This window comes from Malus sylvestris, chromosome 14 (genome assembly GCF_916048215.2).
Source record: "Malus sylvestris chromosome 14, drMalSylv7.2, whole genome shotgun sequence".
Classification (NCBI taxonomy): domain Eukaryota; kingdom Viridiplantae; phylum Streptophyta; class Magnoliopsida; order Rosales; family Rosaceae; genus Malus; species Malus sylvestris.
In genome coordinates, this window is record NC_062273.1 from 15015119 (window position 1) to 15029812 (window position 14694).

The 14694-nt window shown below is 37.2% G+C and overlaps 2 protein-coding genes across 2 annotated transcripts; one reads left to right on the forward strand and one right to left on the reverse strand.

The window, feature by feature from the left end:
- The first annotated feature begins 419 nt into the window (after positions 1–419).
- LOC126600625 (transcription factor EGL1-like) lies at positions 420–4993 on the forward strand. Its single transcript, XM_050267222.1, has 8 exons — positions 420–1606; positions 2023–2277; positions 2580–2676; positions 2824–2838; positions 3010–3066; positions 3170–4036; positions 4115–4558; positions 4704–4993. Exons 1-8 carry the CDS (start codon positions 1506–1508, stop codon positions 4770–4772), a joined length of 1905 nt encoding a protein of 634 aa, XP_050123179.1. The 5' UTR covers positions 420–1505; the 3' UTR covers positions 4773–4993.
- A 5081-nt stretch (positions 4994–10074) lies between these two features.
- LOC126600634 (uncharacterized) lies at positions 10075–14694 on the reverse strand. The gene is made up of 6 exons (XM_050267235.1): positions 14005–14694; positions 11604–11854; positions 11118–11493; positions 10886–11017; positions 10620–10795; positions 10075–10467 (listed from the first exon to the last, which is right to left on the reverse strand). The coding sequence occupies exons 1-6, from the start codon at positions 14554–14556 to the stop codon at positions 10344–10346; spliced, it is 1611 nt and encodes a 536-aa protein (XP_050123192.1). The 5' UTR covers positions 14557–14694; the 3' UTR covers positions 10075–10343.

Here is a 14694-nt window from a genome sequence, read left to right on the forward strand (position 1 = left end):
GCCAAATACTATTTCTGGGCCAAATACCCCCCAGCTTTCCCCCCGGGCTAAATGCGAAATGTTTATCGGAATTTAAATTTTTTTAGATTAAAATGTTCATAAAATTAATTTACAATAATCTACATATTTATTTTAAAAAAAAATTGATTTAAGAAAAAAATTTAGGCTAATTTCATTTTTTAATAATTCCGGGCTAAAATTTTAGGGTAGAAGAGTTGGAGCAGAAAAGATGTTTCTGGGCTAAAAGCTAAATTTTCCGGGCTAAAAAATTTGGCTTTTAGCCCAAGGATTGGAGATGGTCTAAAACAAAATAAAAAAAGAAAAAGAACTAAATAAAAACTAAAAAGAAAAAAAAGCAAGGCAAGGGAGACAATAATTAGTCTTGGTTTTTTGTTTATAATTCCTCACCAAATCCCACCATTAAGCACATACGACGCCTGCTAACAGCGATTGTGCACTTGTTCATGTGACCAGTGCTTGCTGTACCAAACTACTGCGTCTCTTTTCTGTCTCCCTCTCTCTCTGCATTTCCATGTAATTTGGGTCAAATAGAATTCCCAACAGAATCCCTCTCTCTTGCCATCCCATAATCAATCTGTGCTCTTTTGGGTTTTGCTCATAAAATCCATGAGAGTAAGCAATGCAGGGGAAACTGGGGCAATCATTTCCTACCCGTTTTCCCAGTTTTGACAAGTTTGGATTTTGAGTTTTTTTTGTGGTGAAAAAAGATAGCACAGATTGGGAAAGTTGGTGTTTTGGCTCTTTGTTTTGTGTTTGTAGGCCCAAAATATTTCAGTTTTGGCGGTGATAAAAAAAACCCAGATCATTAATTGTTGGGTTTTATTAACCTATTAATTTTGTGTTGGTGTTAAAAGCTTCACGGTGTTGCTGCTGCTGCTCCTGCTGCCCCCACCTCTTATTGCTGGTTTTCTATAACAGTTAGCTTGTAGCTCTTTTTACAGTAGAAAAAAAAAAAAAAAAGAGCTAAGATATTGTTTGCTTTCCTTTTGTGTTTTTTGTGTAATTTCATGAAAGTGAGTGTTGTGATTCTGTTCAAAAAGGGAAACTCATTCACTACAGGTCCAAGTGATGGCCTTTACTTTCTATTAACTAGGTTTTTTTTTTTTTTTTTGTATTTTTGATAATACTAAGCATTACCTGCTTCTCTTTCCTCTACGGACTACCATTTTAGAACCAAATTTTCTCTGAAATTTCCAATCTTGGAGGCTGTTTCTGCTTCAGTAAGATCATGCTGCTGCCTCTGAGAGTCAAACCCCATCTGGGTTTTTGGTGTTTGAGAAATAGCAGCCTGTATTTGAGCTAAAAACAGCAGGTCTTCTGAGTTTTCTGGGGAAGTTTTTTGACAAAAGAGTAGAAACCGAGATTTGGGTTCTGCTGCTCGGAAGTGAGTAAATCAAAGGAAGATTTTATCTATATCTGGTGGTGATTGAGTGGCTTTTGTTTCAATTTCCAAAGTCAAAGACTCAAAGTTTAAAGCTTTGGATATGGCGGTGCCAGAGAACCTGAGAAAACAGCTTGCGCTTGCTGTGAGAAGCATCCAGTGGAGCTATGGAATCTTCTGGTCCATTTCAGCCAGGCAACCAGGGTACTGATTTTTCACCTTATTTTCAACTTGGGTTAGTTGAACTAATACTATGTATGTATTTTGGCCTCCAGAAGGAAAAAAAAAGTTCTAATTTTTGTACAAAATTTCCCAGAAAATCTTTGTTGTTTGTTGTTGTTGGGTGTGTTTGTGTTTTGAATTTCTAATTTTCTGCAACTTTTCCCCCCATCTTTTTGTTGTCTTGGTTTTGTTATTCTCAGTTCAAAGAACTCCTGTTCTTCTGCATTATCAGCAGGATTTGAAACTTCCTCAAATAAAATTGACGTTGATTAAATAATTAGACTAAACCCTTCAGATTAAGGCTAATCCATTCACTCTCTGATATATAAATCTCTTAAAATATTATGGCATTGTCCTTATCTTATCTGCATTACGAATTGCAATGTTTAACTTTGTAGGGTGTTAGAGTGGGGTGATGGGTACTACAATGGAGATATAAAGACCAGAAAAACAGTTCAAGCCATAGAACTCAATGCTGACCAAATGGGTTTGCAAAGGAGTGAGCAACTGAGAGAACTTTATGAGTCCCTCTCAGCGGGTGAAGCAAGTCCGCAGGCTAGAAGGCCTTCAGCATCATTATCACCCGAAGATCTCGCTGATACTGAGTGGTATTACCTAGTTTGTATGTCGTTCGTCTTCAACATTGGCCAAGGGTAACTTTATTCTTCACAATTCTTCTGTACTCAAATAGAATCTTAGGGCAATTCTGATATTATATTCATTGATCAACCATAGCGTCAATTGCGAACTTTAGAAGTTGAAGCTTGAAAAGAGATTTCGATTTGGCTACACAATAAGCACTGTATTTTGTAAAAGACAGAATATATTTTGTTCTACATTCATGTCTTCATATAGCCGACCCCACTTAGTGGGAAAAGGCTTTGTTGTTGTTGTTGTTGTATTCATGTCTTCATAGTTCTTATAACTTACAATGCTCTTCCCTAAACTTTTTCAGGTTGCCTGGAAGAACATTAGCAAATGGTAAACCTACCTGGCTATGCAATGCTCACTATGCGGATAGTAAAGTGTTTTCTCGTTCACTACTAGCAAAGGTAGCTTTCTGTTTCTTCATTTATATAAGTATCATGATTGGTTTCTGGTTCAAGTTACTTGACTAGTTTGCTCAGAATGAAGAACTAAAACATCTGTTTTCTGTTTGGTTTTCTTTCGATGCCTGGATTTGTACCTGTCACCCTCAGAGCGCATCCATTCAGGTACGGATACAAGCATAAGATAAATTTTCTGGTATATGTCGCCACAGTTTCAGACAGCAGATTCGGAATTGTCAAAAAATGTTTTCTGCAGATTATACAATTATATTGGGCAGAATGAATGCACAAAGCTGATTTCTTAATCTAAGCATGTTTTTCTTATTTGCTTTCCAGACTGTTGTATGCTTTCCTTTTTTGGGAGGAGTGATCGAGATCGGTGTGACTGAGCTGGTAGGTATTATTGCTTTAGAATCCTGCCTCAGGTATATTCAATTAGAATTACATATTGTTTCCGAATTCTGATCCACTGCATATTTTTGCATTCTTTTTGTAGGTTCTGGAGGACCCTAGTCTCATTCAGCATGTTAAAACATCTTTCTTGGAGGCTCCGTATCCAATAATAGCTTCCAAGAGAACCAATCCTAGTGCAGGAAGCACAAGAAACGACAATGATCTTGCCTGCGCCGTGCTTGATGATGATGTGGTTGACACCAAATTCATTCCTGTTGTAGGATGCCAAGAAATGGATGTGACTTCACCCGATGACAGTTCAAATTGTTTGGGTCGTCCGAATCAACCAGTTGATGATTCATTCATCGCTGAAGGGATGAACAGGGGAGCCTCTCAAGTGCAAAGCTGGCAGTTTATGGACGACGAGATAAGTAATTTTGTGCATCATTCCATGGATTCCAGTGATTGTATATCTCAGACTTTGGTGTACCCAGAAAAGGTCCTCTTCGGTCCTAAGACTGAGAAGGTAAATGATCACTGTCCGCATGAACTTAAAGAGTGCAATAACACAAAAATGACCTCTTCGGAAACTCAAGGCAATGACTTGCAGTATCAAAGTGTTCTTTCTGCCCTTTTAAAGAGCTCACACCAATTGGTTTTAGGGCCACACTTCCGGAATTCTCATCAGGAATCCAGCTTTGCCAGTTGGAAGAGAGGGTGGTTTGTAAAATGTTGGACACAAAGAAGTGGAACACCACAAAAACTACTGAAGAAGATTTTGTTTGAAGTTCCTCAGATGCATGTTGATTGTGTGCTAGTGTCCCCAGCAGATAAAAGCAATGTAAATGGAGTTTGGAGACCAGAGGCCGATGAAATTGGTACGAACCATGCATTATCTGAGAGGAGGCGAAGGGAAAAACTGAATGAAAGATTTTGCATTTTGAAATCAATGGTTCCCTCAGTTAGCAAGGTAGGTAAAACTCCATTTAAGATTTTGTTTACTGACATCAAATGCAAAGTAATTTGTTTTTCGACTTTGTTTACACAGGAGGACAAAGTATCCATATTAGATGATGCAATAGAGTATTTGAAAGATCTTGAGAAAAGGGTTGAAGAGTTGGAATCGTTACGGGAACCAACAGATTCAGAAGCAAAAATCAAGAGGAAACTCCAAGATACAGTTGAAAGAACATCTGACAACTGTTGCAACACCAAAATTAGCAACGGGAAGAAGCCCATAGTTTATAAGAGGAAGGCCAGTGACATGGATGAAACAGAACCAGAAATCAATCACATTGTATCGAAGAACAGTTCAAGTGACAATATTACAGTGAATATGACCAACAAGGATGTTCTAATAGAGATGAAGTTTCCTTGGAGGGAAGGAGTGTTGCTAGAGATCATGGATACCACAAGCCGGCTTCATTTAGATACTCACTCAGTTCAATCATCCACCGCAGATGGGATTCTTTCCCTGACCATTAAATCCAGGGTATGAAATTTTAGTTACATGAAGAATATGGTCTATCATTACATTTTTCAGTGGTTTAAGGGAACAATTCACCATTATGTGATACACTCGGGTTCCTGGAGGCCTACTGCAAATAACTAACCATCGTTTTCTTCTTAATTTGCAGTTCAGGGGGACGAGTATTGCATCAACGGGCACAATCAAGCAAGCACTTCACAGAATTGCCAGAAGTTGATGTATCTCGCGTTCTTAGTGATCTCTCGAATCCTGTCATTGTACAATTGCATAACGTTGAAAGGATCTGTAGATTGACGGTGTAAGAACCATGACTCTGAGGATTTTTTTTTCCTGCTGGAAGTAGTCGTCGTCATATTCTAGTGAAAGGAATTAAGGACTTGTGTTAAATGCATAATTTTCTTCAAGAATTTATTTATATGTGATTCTGTACCTAAGAAACCTGACCTGTAGCTTGGAGTTTTAAGGCAGCATTTCCTTCAGCACAGTTTGATCAACTCAAGGAGGCTTAGAAATCAGTTTGTTATAGAACCAAATAGTTTTAGACAGAAAGAAGCACTATTATTGTTAACAAGTTTGCTTCAATGGTACGTAGCATTGGGTGGTACAAAAAAAATGAATGATTGAGATTAAAAATCGAAGATTTAAGTTCTAACAGCTAAAACGTGTGTAGTATTCAAGCGTTGAACCCATACCAGTTTGTTATTGCTTGCACAGAGAATGGATAACATTGCACATAAGAATGACATTGAAATTTTTAGAAGTCGATTGTTCGCCATTCGAGTACGAAGATTAGACAAGGTTCGTATGACATACATGTTTGTATAAATTTTAAGATTTAACGATTTAGACAGTGTTTTCTTACGACATAAGTTGTATGCTTGAGGTCATTATAAATACAATTGGCAATGTGCAAAATAATTATAGAATTTGTAAGAAATTACGACAAAGAATGCTTGCAGCAGTAGACAGAAAAGAAAAGGTAAAAGTGTAATGTTTTTGCAGTGGTCCATTATTATTTGACAACACTCATACCAACAAGGCAAGACCTGAGAGCCCCCATTAAAACGTCTGTATCATAATTTGACTTTGCAACCACCGCGTTTAGGCCTCGTCTAGGCACTAGGCGCGACTATCCCAATTAGTCCTTAAGCACCAACTCGCCGCCTGATTAGCGCCTAACGTCTTTTAGAAACTTACTTCCAGCCATGGCCTGATCGAATTGAGCATGCTGCTGCTTTCTCCAAACTCCCTCGTCCCCTCCCGTCTCTCTTTCAGCCATGGCCTGATTGTAGTCGGCGTCAACGTCAATGGCTTTCCGAACGTCACTATTATTGATGTTTCCTGTAATTCCTGAGTTCATTCCAAATTTGACAACCCAGAGAAGACAATTTATTTCACTAACAAGGTCCTTTAAATTTTTTTTTTCTTCACATGATAGATTTGTTAGATTAGAGATTGACGAGGTTTTTTAGATTAGAGATTGACGAGGTTCGAACCTACGCCGTAGTGCAAGGGCAACACTCTCTCCATTGTTGCGGTAAATAGCCACTTGCTAAGTTCCTTTATTTTAGATCCCTATACTTTTTCCTTGCTTTCTCATTATTATTATACAAAAAATAAATACATATACATATATATATATATATATATATATTACGCAAGATTTTTGGCACAAACTTATTATTAGATCAACTCATTTTTAATGGTTGAGATATAATCTGACATGTCAATTAATTTTATCAAACAAATGTATATTAGAAATAAAAATTGAACTTTGAATTATAATTTCTCAATTATTTGTATTAATTATGTTTAAGGGAACTATTATTAGGACTTCAAAAATCTCATTCTACACTCCTCATAAGTGTTTTTTTTTTCTTCTAGTTTTAGAAAGTTTGGAGTGCCAAATGAGATTTTAAGAGTGCCAATAACAATTTCCATGTTTAATTCTCTCTTTTTTTTCCCTTTAACGGTCTGCTCGATCTCATACATTTTTTGGTTTGGAATTCTCTCTTTGCTTATGACTTGTGTTGAAATTCTTCAAGGACTTGTTACTATTTAATTGTACTAGTCCACCTAATTTTGTTGTTAAGAATTACCAGATGTGGTGTGGTCGTCGTAGAGTTGCAGCCTAGTATTTATTTTCAATTTTAAGAAACAAACCCAAACCCAAAACCCCTTTACTTGGTGGCGGCGGCAGCGGCGGTAAGAATTTTTCTTCTTTTCTCAGTGGTGTTCAGCCATACATGATTTCCCTATTCAATATAGGCGTGTAACAAGTTTCCTTCTCATCAAGGGTTGCGAAACTTGAAGAATAACCAGAGCACCATATAATATCTAAGCAATGTATTTTTTAAATAAAAGTGAGCTAATCTAATGGTCTAATATTTGTGTCAAATCTTGTGTAAAAAATATGATGCCACGGATTTGCCCCCTTATATATTTATGTATATTACACATTTTAAAGGTATCGGGAGCATAGGTCTATGCTGACATCATAAGCCCACCATAAGAGAAAAAAATAACTTACGCTGAATCGAGTGATGAGACAACTACTTTTATACTTGAGTTGTTACATTAATCGTGATGAGAATTGTAGAAAGATTTATGTCAACATTTGGTAGGTATTCATGCACCTTAGGGTCATGCTAATTTGTAAAGAAGAATTGATAAAAAGGGTTCAAATGCATAATTAAAGAGATGATGGATTTCACCCTTAGGACCTCAATGTCTAATCATTCTACCTTGGATATATTTTTAATCCTAGATAAGTACTCCAATCAAATTTCCAAATCCTCAAGAGTTTGAAGGTGCTAAGGTCAGTGCACTCATGATTAATCTATGGATTGGATTCATATTTCCCAAAGGCCCCCAATTGTCAAAAAATAATAAATAGAGACAAGAAGTGAAAGCAACAAAGTCTACTAAGCAACACAAAAGTTGAATTTTAACCCTACTGTAGTCATCTCTTCGTACAAGCCCCATCCCATCATAGTCGAGCGAATTTTAGGTTGGCTTTTTAGCCAAAATGATTCTGAGATTTTCATAACACATCATTTTAGTTCTTTAAATTTAAAATTAAAATTAATAGAAATGGTCTTTGAAATTATCCACCATCCATTATTTTGGTCATTCCATTAAAAAATTCCGTTAAGTGGTTGATGGATGGTAGACAATCTCAGGGACCAAAATTATGTGTTATGCAAATCTCATGGACTAAAATTATGTGTTATGCAAATCTCAGAGACCAAAGTTATGTGTTATACCCTCAACTTAACGAAGTTTTTTAACGGAAATACCAAAATAATGGGTGGTGGACAATTTCAGGGACCACTTCTATTGATTTTAATTCTCAGGGACCAAAGTTATGTGTTATGCATTTCAGAGACCATTTTGACTAAAAAGCCTTCTAGATTCATTGAACTCCAACAGGATCCTCTCCGAATTCTCTTTGTGAGGATCCTGGAGATCCGTGAATCGTGTCCGTTCATCGTATATCATGTGATCAATTTTTGTCAGGTACTGTTTGTTTTAATTTTAATAAAAAAAAATTAAAATGATTTCTGACCGCACGATGTACGATAAATGGACACGATTTACTGACCCCCAAGATCCTCAAAAAAAGGATTCGACGAGGATCCAAATTCCATTGAACTTGAGTCTATCGTTACCTAATTTTGACTTGGGAAATTCTTTCTTCTGGACACCCAGATAAAATAGTTGTTTAGTAACATTATATTAGACTAAAAAAGGCTGGATGAAGAGTGACGACATGAAACGAATTCACTGTCACTTAACGTCCCATCAATATCATGTGTCAAATATTAAAACTATGATGAATAGACCAGAGTGAGAGGTACAACTGGATGAAGAGTAACGACATGAAACGAATTCACTGTCACTTAACGTCCCATCAATATCATGTGTCAAATATTAAAACTATGATGAACAGACCAGAGTGAGAAGTTTTCTGGACGCCCTGATAAAATAGTTGTTTGGTGACATTGAATTAGAGTAAAAAAGGTTGGATGAAGAGTAACGACATGAAATGAATTCACTGTCACTTAGTGTCTCATCATATCATGTGTTAAATATTAAAGGGAGACTTTGGATGCGGTCCCTAACTATGAATATTATTTGACTAAAACCTTGTTGGTTTTCAATTTTTGATCCAAGTCCCTGAAATTAATGTGATAATTTATTTCTATGTACGTTACTATATTTTTTAAAAATTAAAAATTGAAATTTATAGTTGTTTGTATTAATGAGATTTTAAATAAAAAAACCATAATTTGTGGGATTAAAAATATTAAAATATAAATATATTATTGTGTGTGTGTGTATAAACATGGGTACATTCATAAAAAAATTAACCAACAAATTAGTGTATCAAAACATGGGTACATTCTTCAAAATCACAAAAAAAAAAGAAAAAAAAAAAGACATTAGGCTAAATAAAATGAGTAAATTTCTTCGATTAAACTTAACATGGATACATTCTCAAATCAAATAAAAAAGAATGTACCCATATAAGTTTAAAAATGGATTAGAAAAAAATTGAATATATTTTATATAGAAAAAGGCACATTTTACATATAACAAATTGGTATATTTAATAATGAGTACATTTTAAGATTAAAAATTTGAAAAAAATTACATGAATGGTACATATAATTAGCATGGGTACATTTAGCAAAATAAAAAATGGGTACAAATTAAATAAATAAAAAAATATGGGTACAAATACAAATAAAACTTTATAAAATATGGGCACAAAAAAAATTAATATATGAGTACAAATTAAAACTGAAAAGAAAATTGGTACAAATTAAAAAAAGATAAATTAAAAAATGGTACAAACTAAATATAAAAATATATGATAAAAAATTTAGCCATAAATATTAAATATACTAATTGTAACATTTTTAACATTAAGTGAATATATTTAGAAATAAAAAATATTTTATTATTGAAATAATTAATGATGTTATTAATACCAAGGACCTTGGTCAAAAAATGAAAAGGAATAAGGTTTTGATCAAAGGAGTAGCAAAAGGAAGGATGAGAACCTAATTTCTCCAATATTAAAACTATGAGGAATAGACCATAGTGAGATGTTTTCATGTCTTTGAGCAGATGGGTGAGAATGAGATGCCCTCTCCCCACCCCAAAATTTCTCCCAAACTTTCCACCCCATAATTTCTTCTAAAAATGGACATGAATTTGTCATTTGCTTCTACATTCTTGTTCAGAAAGAATGAATTGAGTTCGTATAGGCATTTTAGATGCTGCTATTGAAATAGCCCTTCTAGCTATATTTTCTGCTACTCCGCTCATTTCATAAAGTAACTACCGGGTTCAACAACAGCTACCCAATATTCGAGAGATCCTTTCCCCAAACCCATGTGTTTTTATAGGTCTTATTGTAACAAGTTTGCCTGAAAATATGTCTTTGGCTAGAGTTATTTACGCTAATCACCTCTTGAGGTTTTTCATATTTTAACAAAAACCCCTTCAAGTTCCAAAAATTAACTATCATCCTTTTAAGGTTATAAATTGTTTCACATAATCCCTTCTGTTAATTTCCCGACAGAAAATTACTAGACCCATTGAACAAGATTCCTAAGGCCATCCCTAAAAACAAACATAGAATACAACTTACAATCATGATGTTCGCATAATGTTTCATGGAATTACCATTCAAAACCCTATCCAAAAAATCATAGCTTTGTGAAGACTAGTTAACTTTGCCACAAGAGCAGTCATGAAGCATCGAACGGACGAGGCATCATTCCCACTCAATTGTTGATGGGGGCTTTGACGTAATGTCTTGAACTACTCTGTTTACACCCCGAACACTATTGCAAATCTTTCGGGACACATCATCAAGGAACTTATGTTCAAAATAGTACCTGAAATTTTCAAATTCGTGTTCATATCATCAGGGAACTTATGACCATCGACAAGTGCTGTTAGCACGCCTAATGACTTAGAGAACATACACAACAAACGTAAAGGTAGGAAATGATAAATAACACGATACGTGGCACAATTGAGGGCATACCAGTCAGCTGTCATCCCATCTTGACTTGTTACAGCTCTGAGGGCAACAACGTGAGAATGTGTTCTTTGATCGCCCTGAACCCCAACAGATCTTACAGGCAAAAAGACCGCAAATGCTTGCCAGATTGTATCGTACAACCCAGCATCTTTGATTGATCGTATGAATATCTCATCAACCTGAAAAGAAGTAAACAAAGAAAAATGTGACCAACAAATATTAGAAAACCAAAGTAGTCAAGCATCTAACTCCATGACAAGCAAATATACCAGGCGGAGGATATCCAATGCATTGCCTTGAGTTACATCACCCAAGACTCGTACTGCAAGGCCAGGGCCAGGAAATGGATGGCGCTTGAGAAATCCCTGAGGAACATCTAAGATCCTCCCTAATTCACGAACCTTTATATGTCAGGGAAAGAAAGACGACAAAATCAATAATCGTGCACCAAAGGAAGATTAATGCATGGCATATTCTAAATAGGAGGAGGGTGGAAGCTACCTCATCCTTGAATAGAAGTTTAAGAGGCTCAATGAGCTTCAGTTTCATGTCTTTGGGAAGCCCTCCAACGTTGTGATGGCTCTTGATGGTGTGAGAGTGGGTCCTTCCACTTCCAGGTGGTGGGCAAGATTCAATCACATCTGGATACAGGGTCCCTTGGACCAAGTAAGTAGGTTTCCTCCCTAATTTTTGCTCCAAATCATGTGCAAAAGCATCAAAAATGCAAATGAACTCCCTTCCAATTATTTTCCTTTTTGTCTCAGGATCAACAACACCTTTAAGCTTACTAAGAAATTGTTCTGTGGCATCCACACAAGTAACAGGCAAATGAAGATCTTTTTCAAAGGTTTCCATCACACGTTCTCTCTCCTTAAATCTACACAAAGAACAAAGTTTAATAAGGGAAACACAGAATAGACAATTTATAGTCTACAGTAAATGCAAAGTGTTAACCTATCCATGTGGTTAAACTGCTTCTGCTCTCACCTCAATAAACCATTGTCAACGAAGATACAATGAAGCCTATCGCCAATTGCCTTATGAACAAGAGTTGCGGCAACTGTGGAATCGACACCTCCTGATAACGCACATATGACATGATCTTCAGCCCCCACTGTGCTTTTAATCACTTTTATTTCTTCATCCAATACATTTTCCATACTCCATCCTGCACTGACTTTACAAATATCAAGTAAAAAGTATCGAAGCGTCTCCATCCCTTCTGGCGAATGAGTCACCTACACAGGATTTTCAAATCTCATTTACTGAAGCAATTTTAAATACCAATAACATTTTGAAATTTCAACCAATAATACTCAACATTTCAAATGCTAGTACAAACAAGAAGGACAATAGGCATCCTAGAGCAATTCATTAACATGTTACATCACTTTTTTTTTTACCACAAGACGACTAAGTTCCAAACAAAAACCGAGACATACAAATGTTTTCTAGAAATTTCAATGAACTGCACACAATTATTATTATAAAAAAAACACAATGAAACATTACAGCAGAGTCAGAACACGTGAAAAAATATAGCATTAACAGTTAATGATGAGAGTTATTTTTATGCTACACCAAGATAAACATAGCCGTTCGACTATCATTAAACATCAACACCCAATTCAATAACATACTTCAAACCAATAACACTCTGAAGAAACCCAACTGCTCCACAGAATTTAAATAATTTAAGAACGCTTAACTTAATGTACCAAAACTTGTTTGAGAAGAAACGAACATTTTATAAAAGAACAGAGAAATACACAGAAGTGGATAAGAAATCCACCAAGAACAAAAACAAGAAAATCTCTCAAGAGGATCTGGCTACATCAACAAAACCTAAACCTAAATCACTTTACTGCTGCTAACATATCCCAAAGTAACTGAGAAAGAGAGTAATTTTTAAAATCATTTGAAACTGAAGCCCAGAGGGCTGCCCAGAATCTTACTCTTCCCCAAAGTACTTCTACCCCCACACCAGTATAATCCTCAAAATTTCTTTTGTTATGCTTCAACCAAATGTTCCAAAAAACTGCCGAGACCAGACAACCCCACAAAGCTTTAGCTTTCCTCCCAATTCCTAGGGCCTCAAAATTGGTGCTTAGAAGCTCGAAACAACCCTTTGGAATGACCCAACTAACTCTAACCTCCTGAAACAATTTCCACCACAGTTGAATCGAGTAAGAACAATGGAGAAAAATGTGGTTTACACTCTCCTCCTTAGCTTTGCACAAACTGCACCAATGGGGGGGGGGGGAGAAGCAAATAAAAGGGCTTCTCCTATGAATTTGGTCACAAGTGTTGAGCTCCCCATTAGCCACAAGCCAGACAAAAACTTTGACCTTCGAAGGAACTTTTGATTTCCAAATCTGTGAAGAGGGTGGAAAATGTTGCACAATCCCATTGTTACTTAAGAAAGAGCGATAGGATTTGCACATGAACAATCCTGATACGTCCAGTTTCCACCTTCTGTTATCCGTTCTTGATTGAGACAAGCGAACATTTTCCACTTTCTGTAATAATCTAGCCGCCTCTTCTATCTCCGCCTCATTCAAATTTCTCCTGAAATCAAAATTCCAACTCAAAGAATTGATAGAATGATCCGCAAAACTTGAGATATTCTGATTGTGCAATCTCGATAGCAAGAATAATCTAGGAAATTGCTCAAGCAATGGTCCCCCTTCCAACCACCCATCCTCCCAAAATCTCACCCCCTCCCCTTTGCCCACCTCAAACTTGCAACATTGAAGAAACAAATGAGAACCACACGAAATATCTTTCCAGGGGCTACGACATGAACCCCTCAGCGGAGGATTTGCGTTCCATCCGTTATTCTGCAGCCCATACTTGCTTCTTATCACCTTGTGCTAGAGAGTATGTGGTTCCTTTGGGAATCTCCACAACCACTTAGCCAATAATGCTTCATTCCGATTCCTCAAATTCCCCACGCCTAAACCTCCTTCCTCTTTACTTTTAATAACTATCTCCCATTTTACCAGGTGGCTTTTCTTTCCTTCCTCCACACCTTCCCACTGAAAAAGTTGTTTTCGTCACTTCATACCAAAGGATGACTACAACCAAAAGGATGCAATCAAATAATAAATAACCATGCCAACAGCAAACACCAAACTTCCTAAAACTGATAATCCTCGGAAAAACATACACTGATCGACATAAATTTTCATAATTTACATAATCTAAGAACACTAAATTTAATGTACCAACAACAGAAGAAGTTTAATTTCTTAATACCAAATGATGACTAACACCAGAATGATTCAATCAAATAATAACATAACCATGCCAGCATCAAAAACCAAATTTCCCAAAGCAAACTATCCAAAAACCAACTAAACCAAAAATTCAAACCAAACCCAATTACCTCCGGGTGGTACTGCAACCCATAGAACCTCCTAGCCGGACTCTCAATTGCAGCCACCGATCCCTGCTGGCTCCGCGCCACGACCTCAAACCCTTCCGGCAGTTTCGCCACCTCATCACCGTGGCTCATCCAAACCACCTGCTTATCCCCAACCTTCTTGGACCCGAAAATCCCGGTGTTTCTCTCCACCTCAACCTCCATCCTTCCATACTCCTGCTTCTCCCCAACCTTAACCACTCCACCGAGCCTCTGCACAATCAACTGAAGCCCGTAGCAGACGCCGAGCACGAACACGCCGTTGGCCTGGGCCCACTCGGTGAATCCGGCCGGGAAGCTGGGGGAGTCCGGGGTGTGGACGGAGTGGGGCCCGCCAGAGAGGATTACGACGCGGGGGTTGAGGTCGGTGATGGATTTGAGAGGGCTTGTGCCGGAGATGCAGAGGGAGAAAACGGAGAGGGATCGAATCCGGCGGGTGATGAGGTGGGTGTATTGGGAGCCATAGTCGAGAATCAGGACCAGCTCCGTTTTCACGGCGTTTGGGTCCATGGACATGGTGGCGGTGGGCGAGAGGTGGCTAGGGTTTATGCGGAGGTGTGGGTTTTTGAGGTTTGAGTGTGAGTGGCTGTGCGTTATGTTGGAGGGTAGGGTTTAAGGAAATTAGGGTTTTTGGAATGTTTGGCGGGAAGGGGC

What these genes read in the sequence shown, in the direction of transcription:
- LOC126600625 (XM_050267222.1), top strand. Translation starts at nt 1,506, where the DNA reads ATGGCGGTGCCAGAGAACCTGAGAAAACAGCTTGCGCTTGCTGTGAGA. An exon ending in GTCTTCAACATTGGCCAAGG is followed by an intron (nt 2,278 to 2,579) that starts GTAACTTTATTC and finishes AAACTTTTTCAG; the next exon opens with GTTGCCTGGAAGAACATTAG. An exon ending in AGATCGGTGTGACTGAGCTG is followed by an intron (nt 3,067 to 3,169) that starts GTAGGTATTATT and finishes TTCTTTTTGTAG; the next exon opens with GTTCTGGAGGACCCTAGTCT.
- LOC126600634 (XM_050267235.1), bottom strand. Translation starts at nt 14,556, where the DNA reads ATGTCCATGGACCCAAACGCCGTGAAAACGGAGCTGGTCCTGATTCTC. An exon ending in CATTGGATATCCTCCGCCTG is followed by an intron (nt 10,796 to 10,885) that starts GTATATTTGCTT and finishes ACTTCTTTTCAG; the next exon opens with GTTGATGAGATATTCATACG. An exon ending in GATGGGATGACAGCTGACTG is followed by an intron (nt 10,468 to 10,619) that starts GTATGCCCTCAA and finishes TGAAAATTTCAG; the next exon opens with GTACTATTTTGAACATAAGT.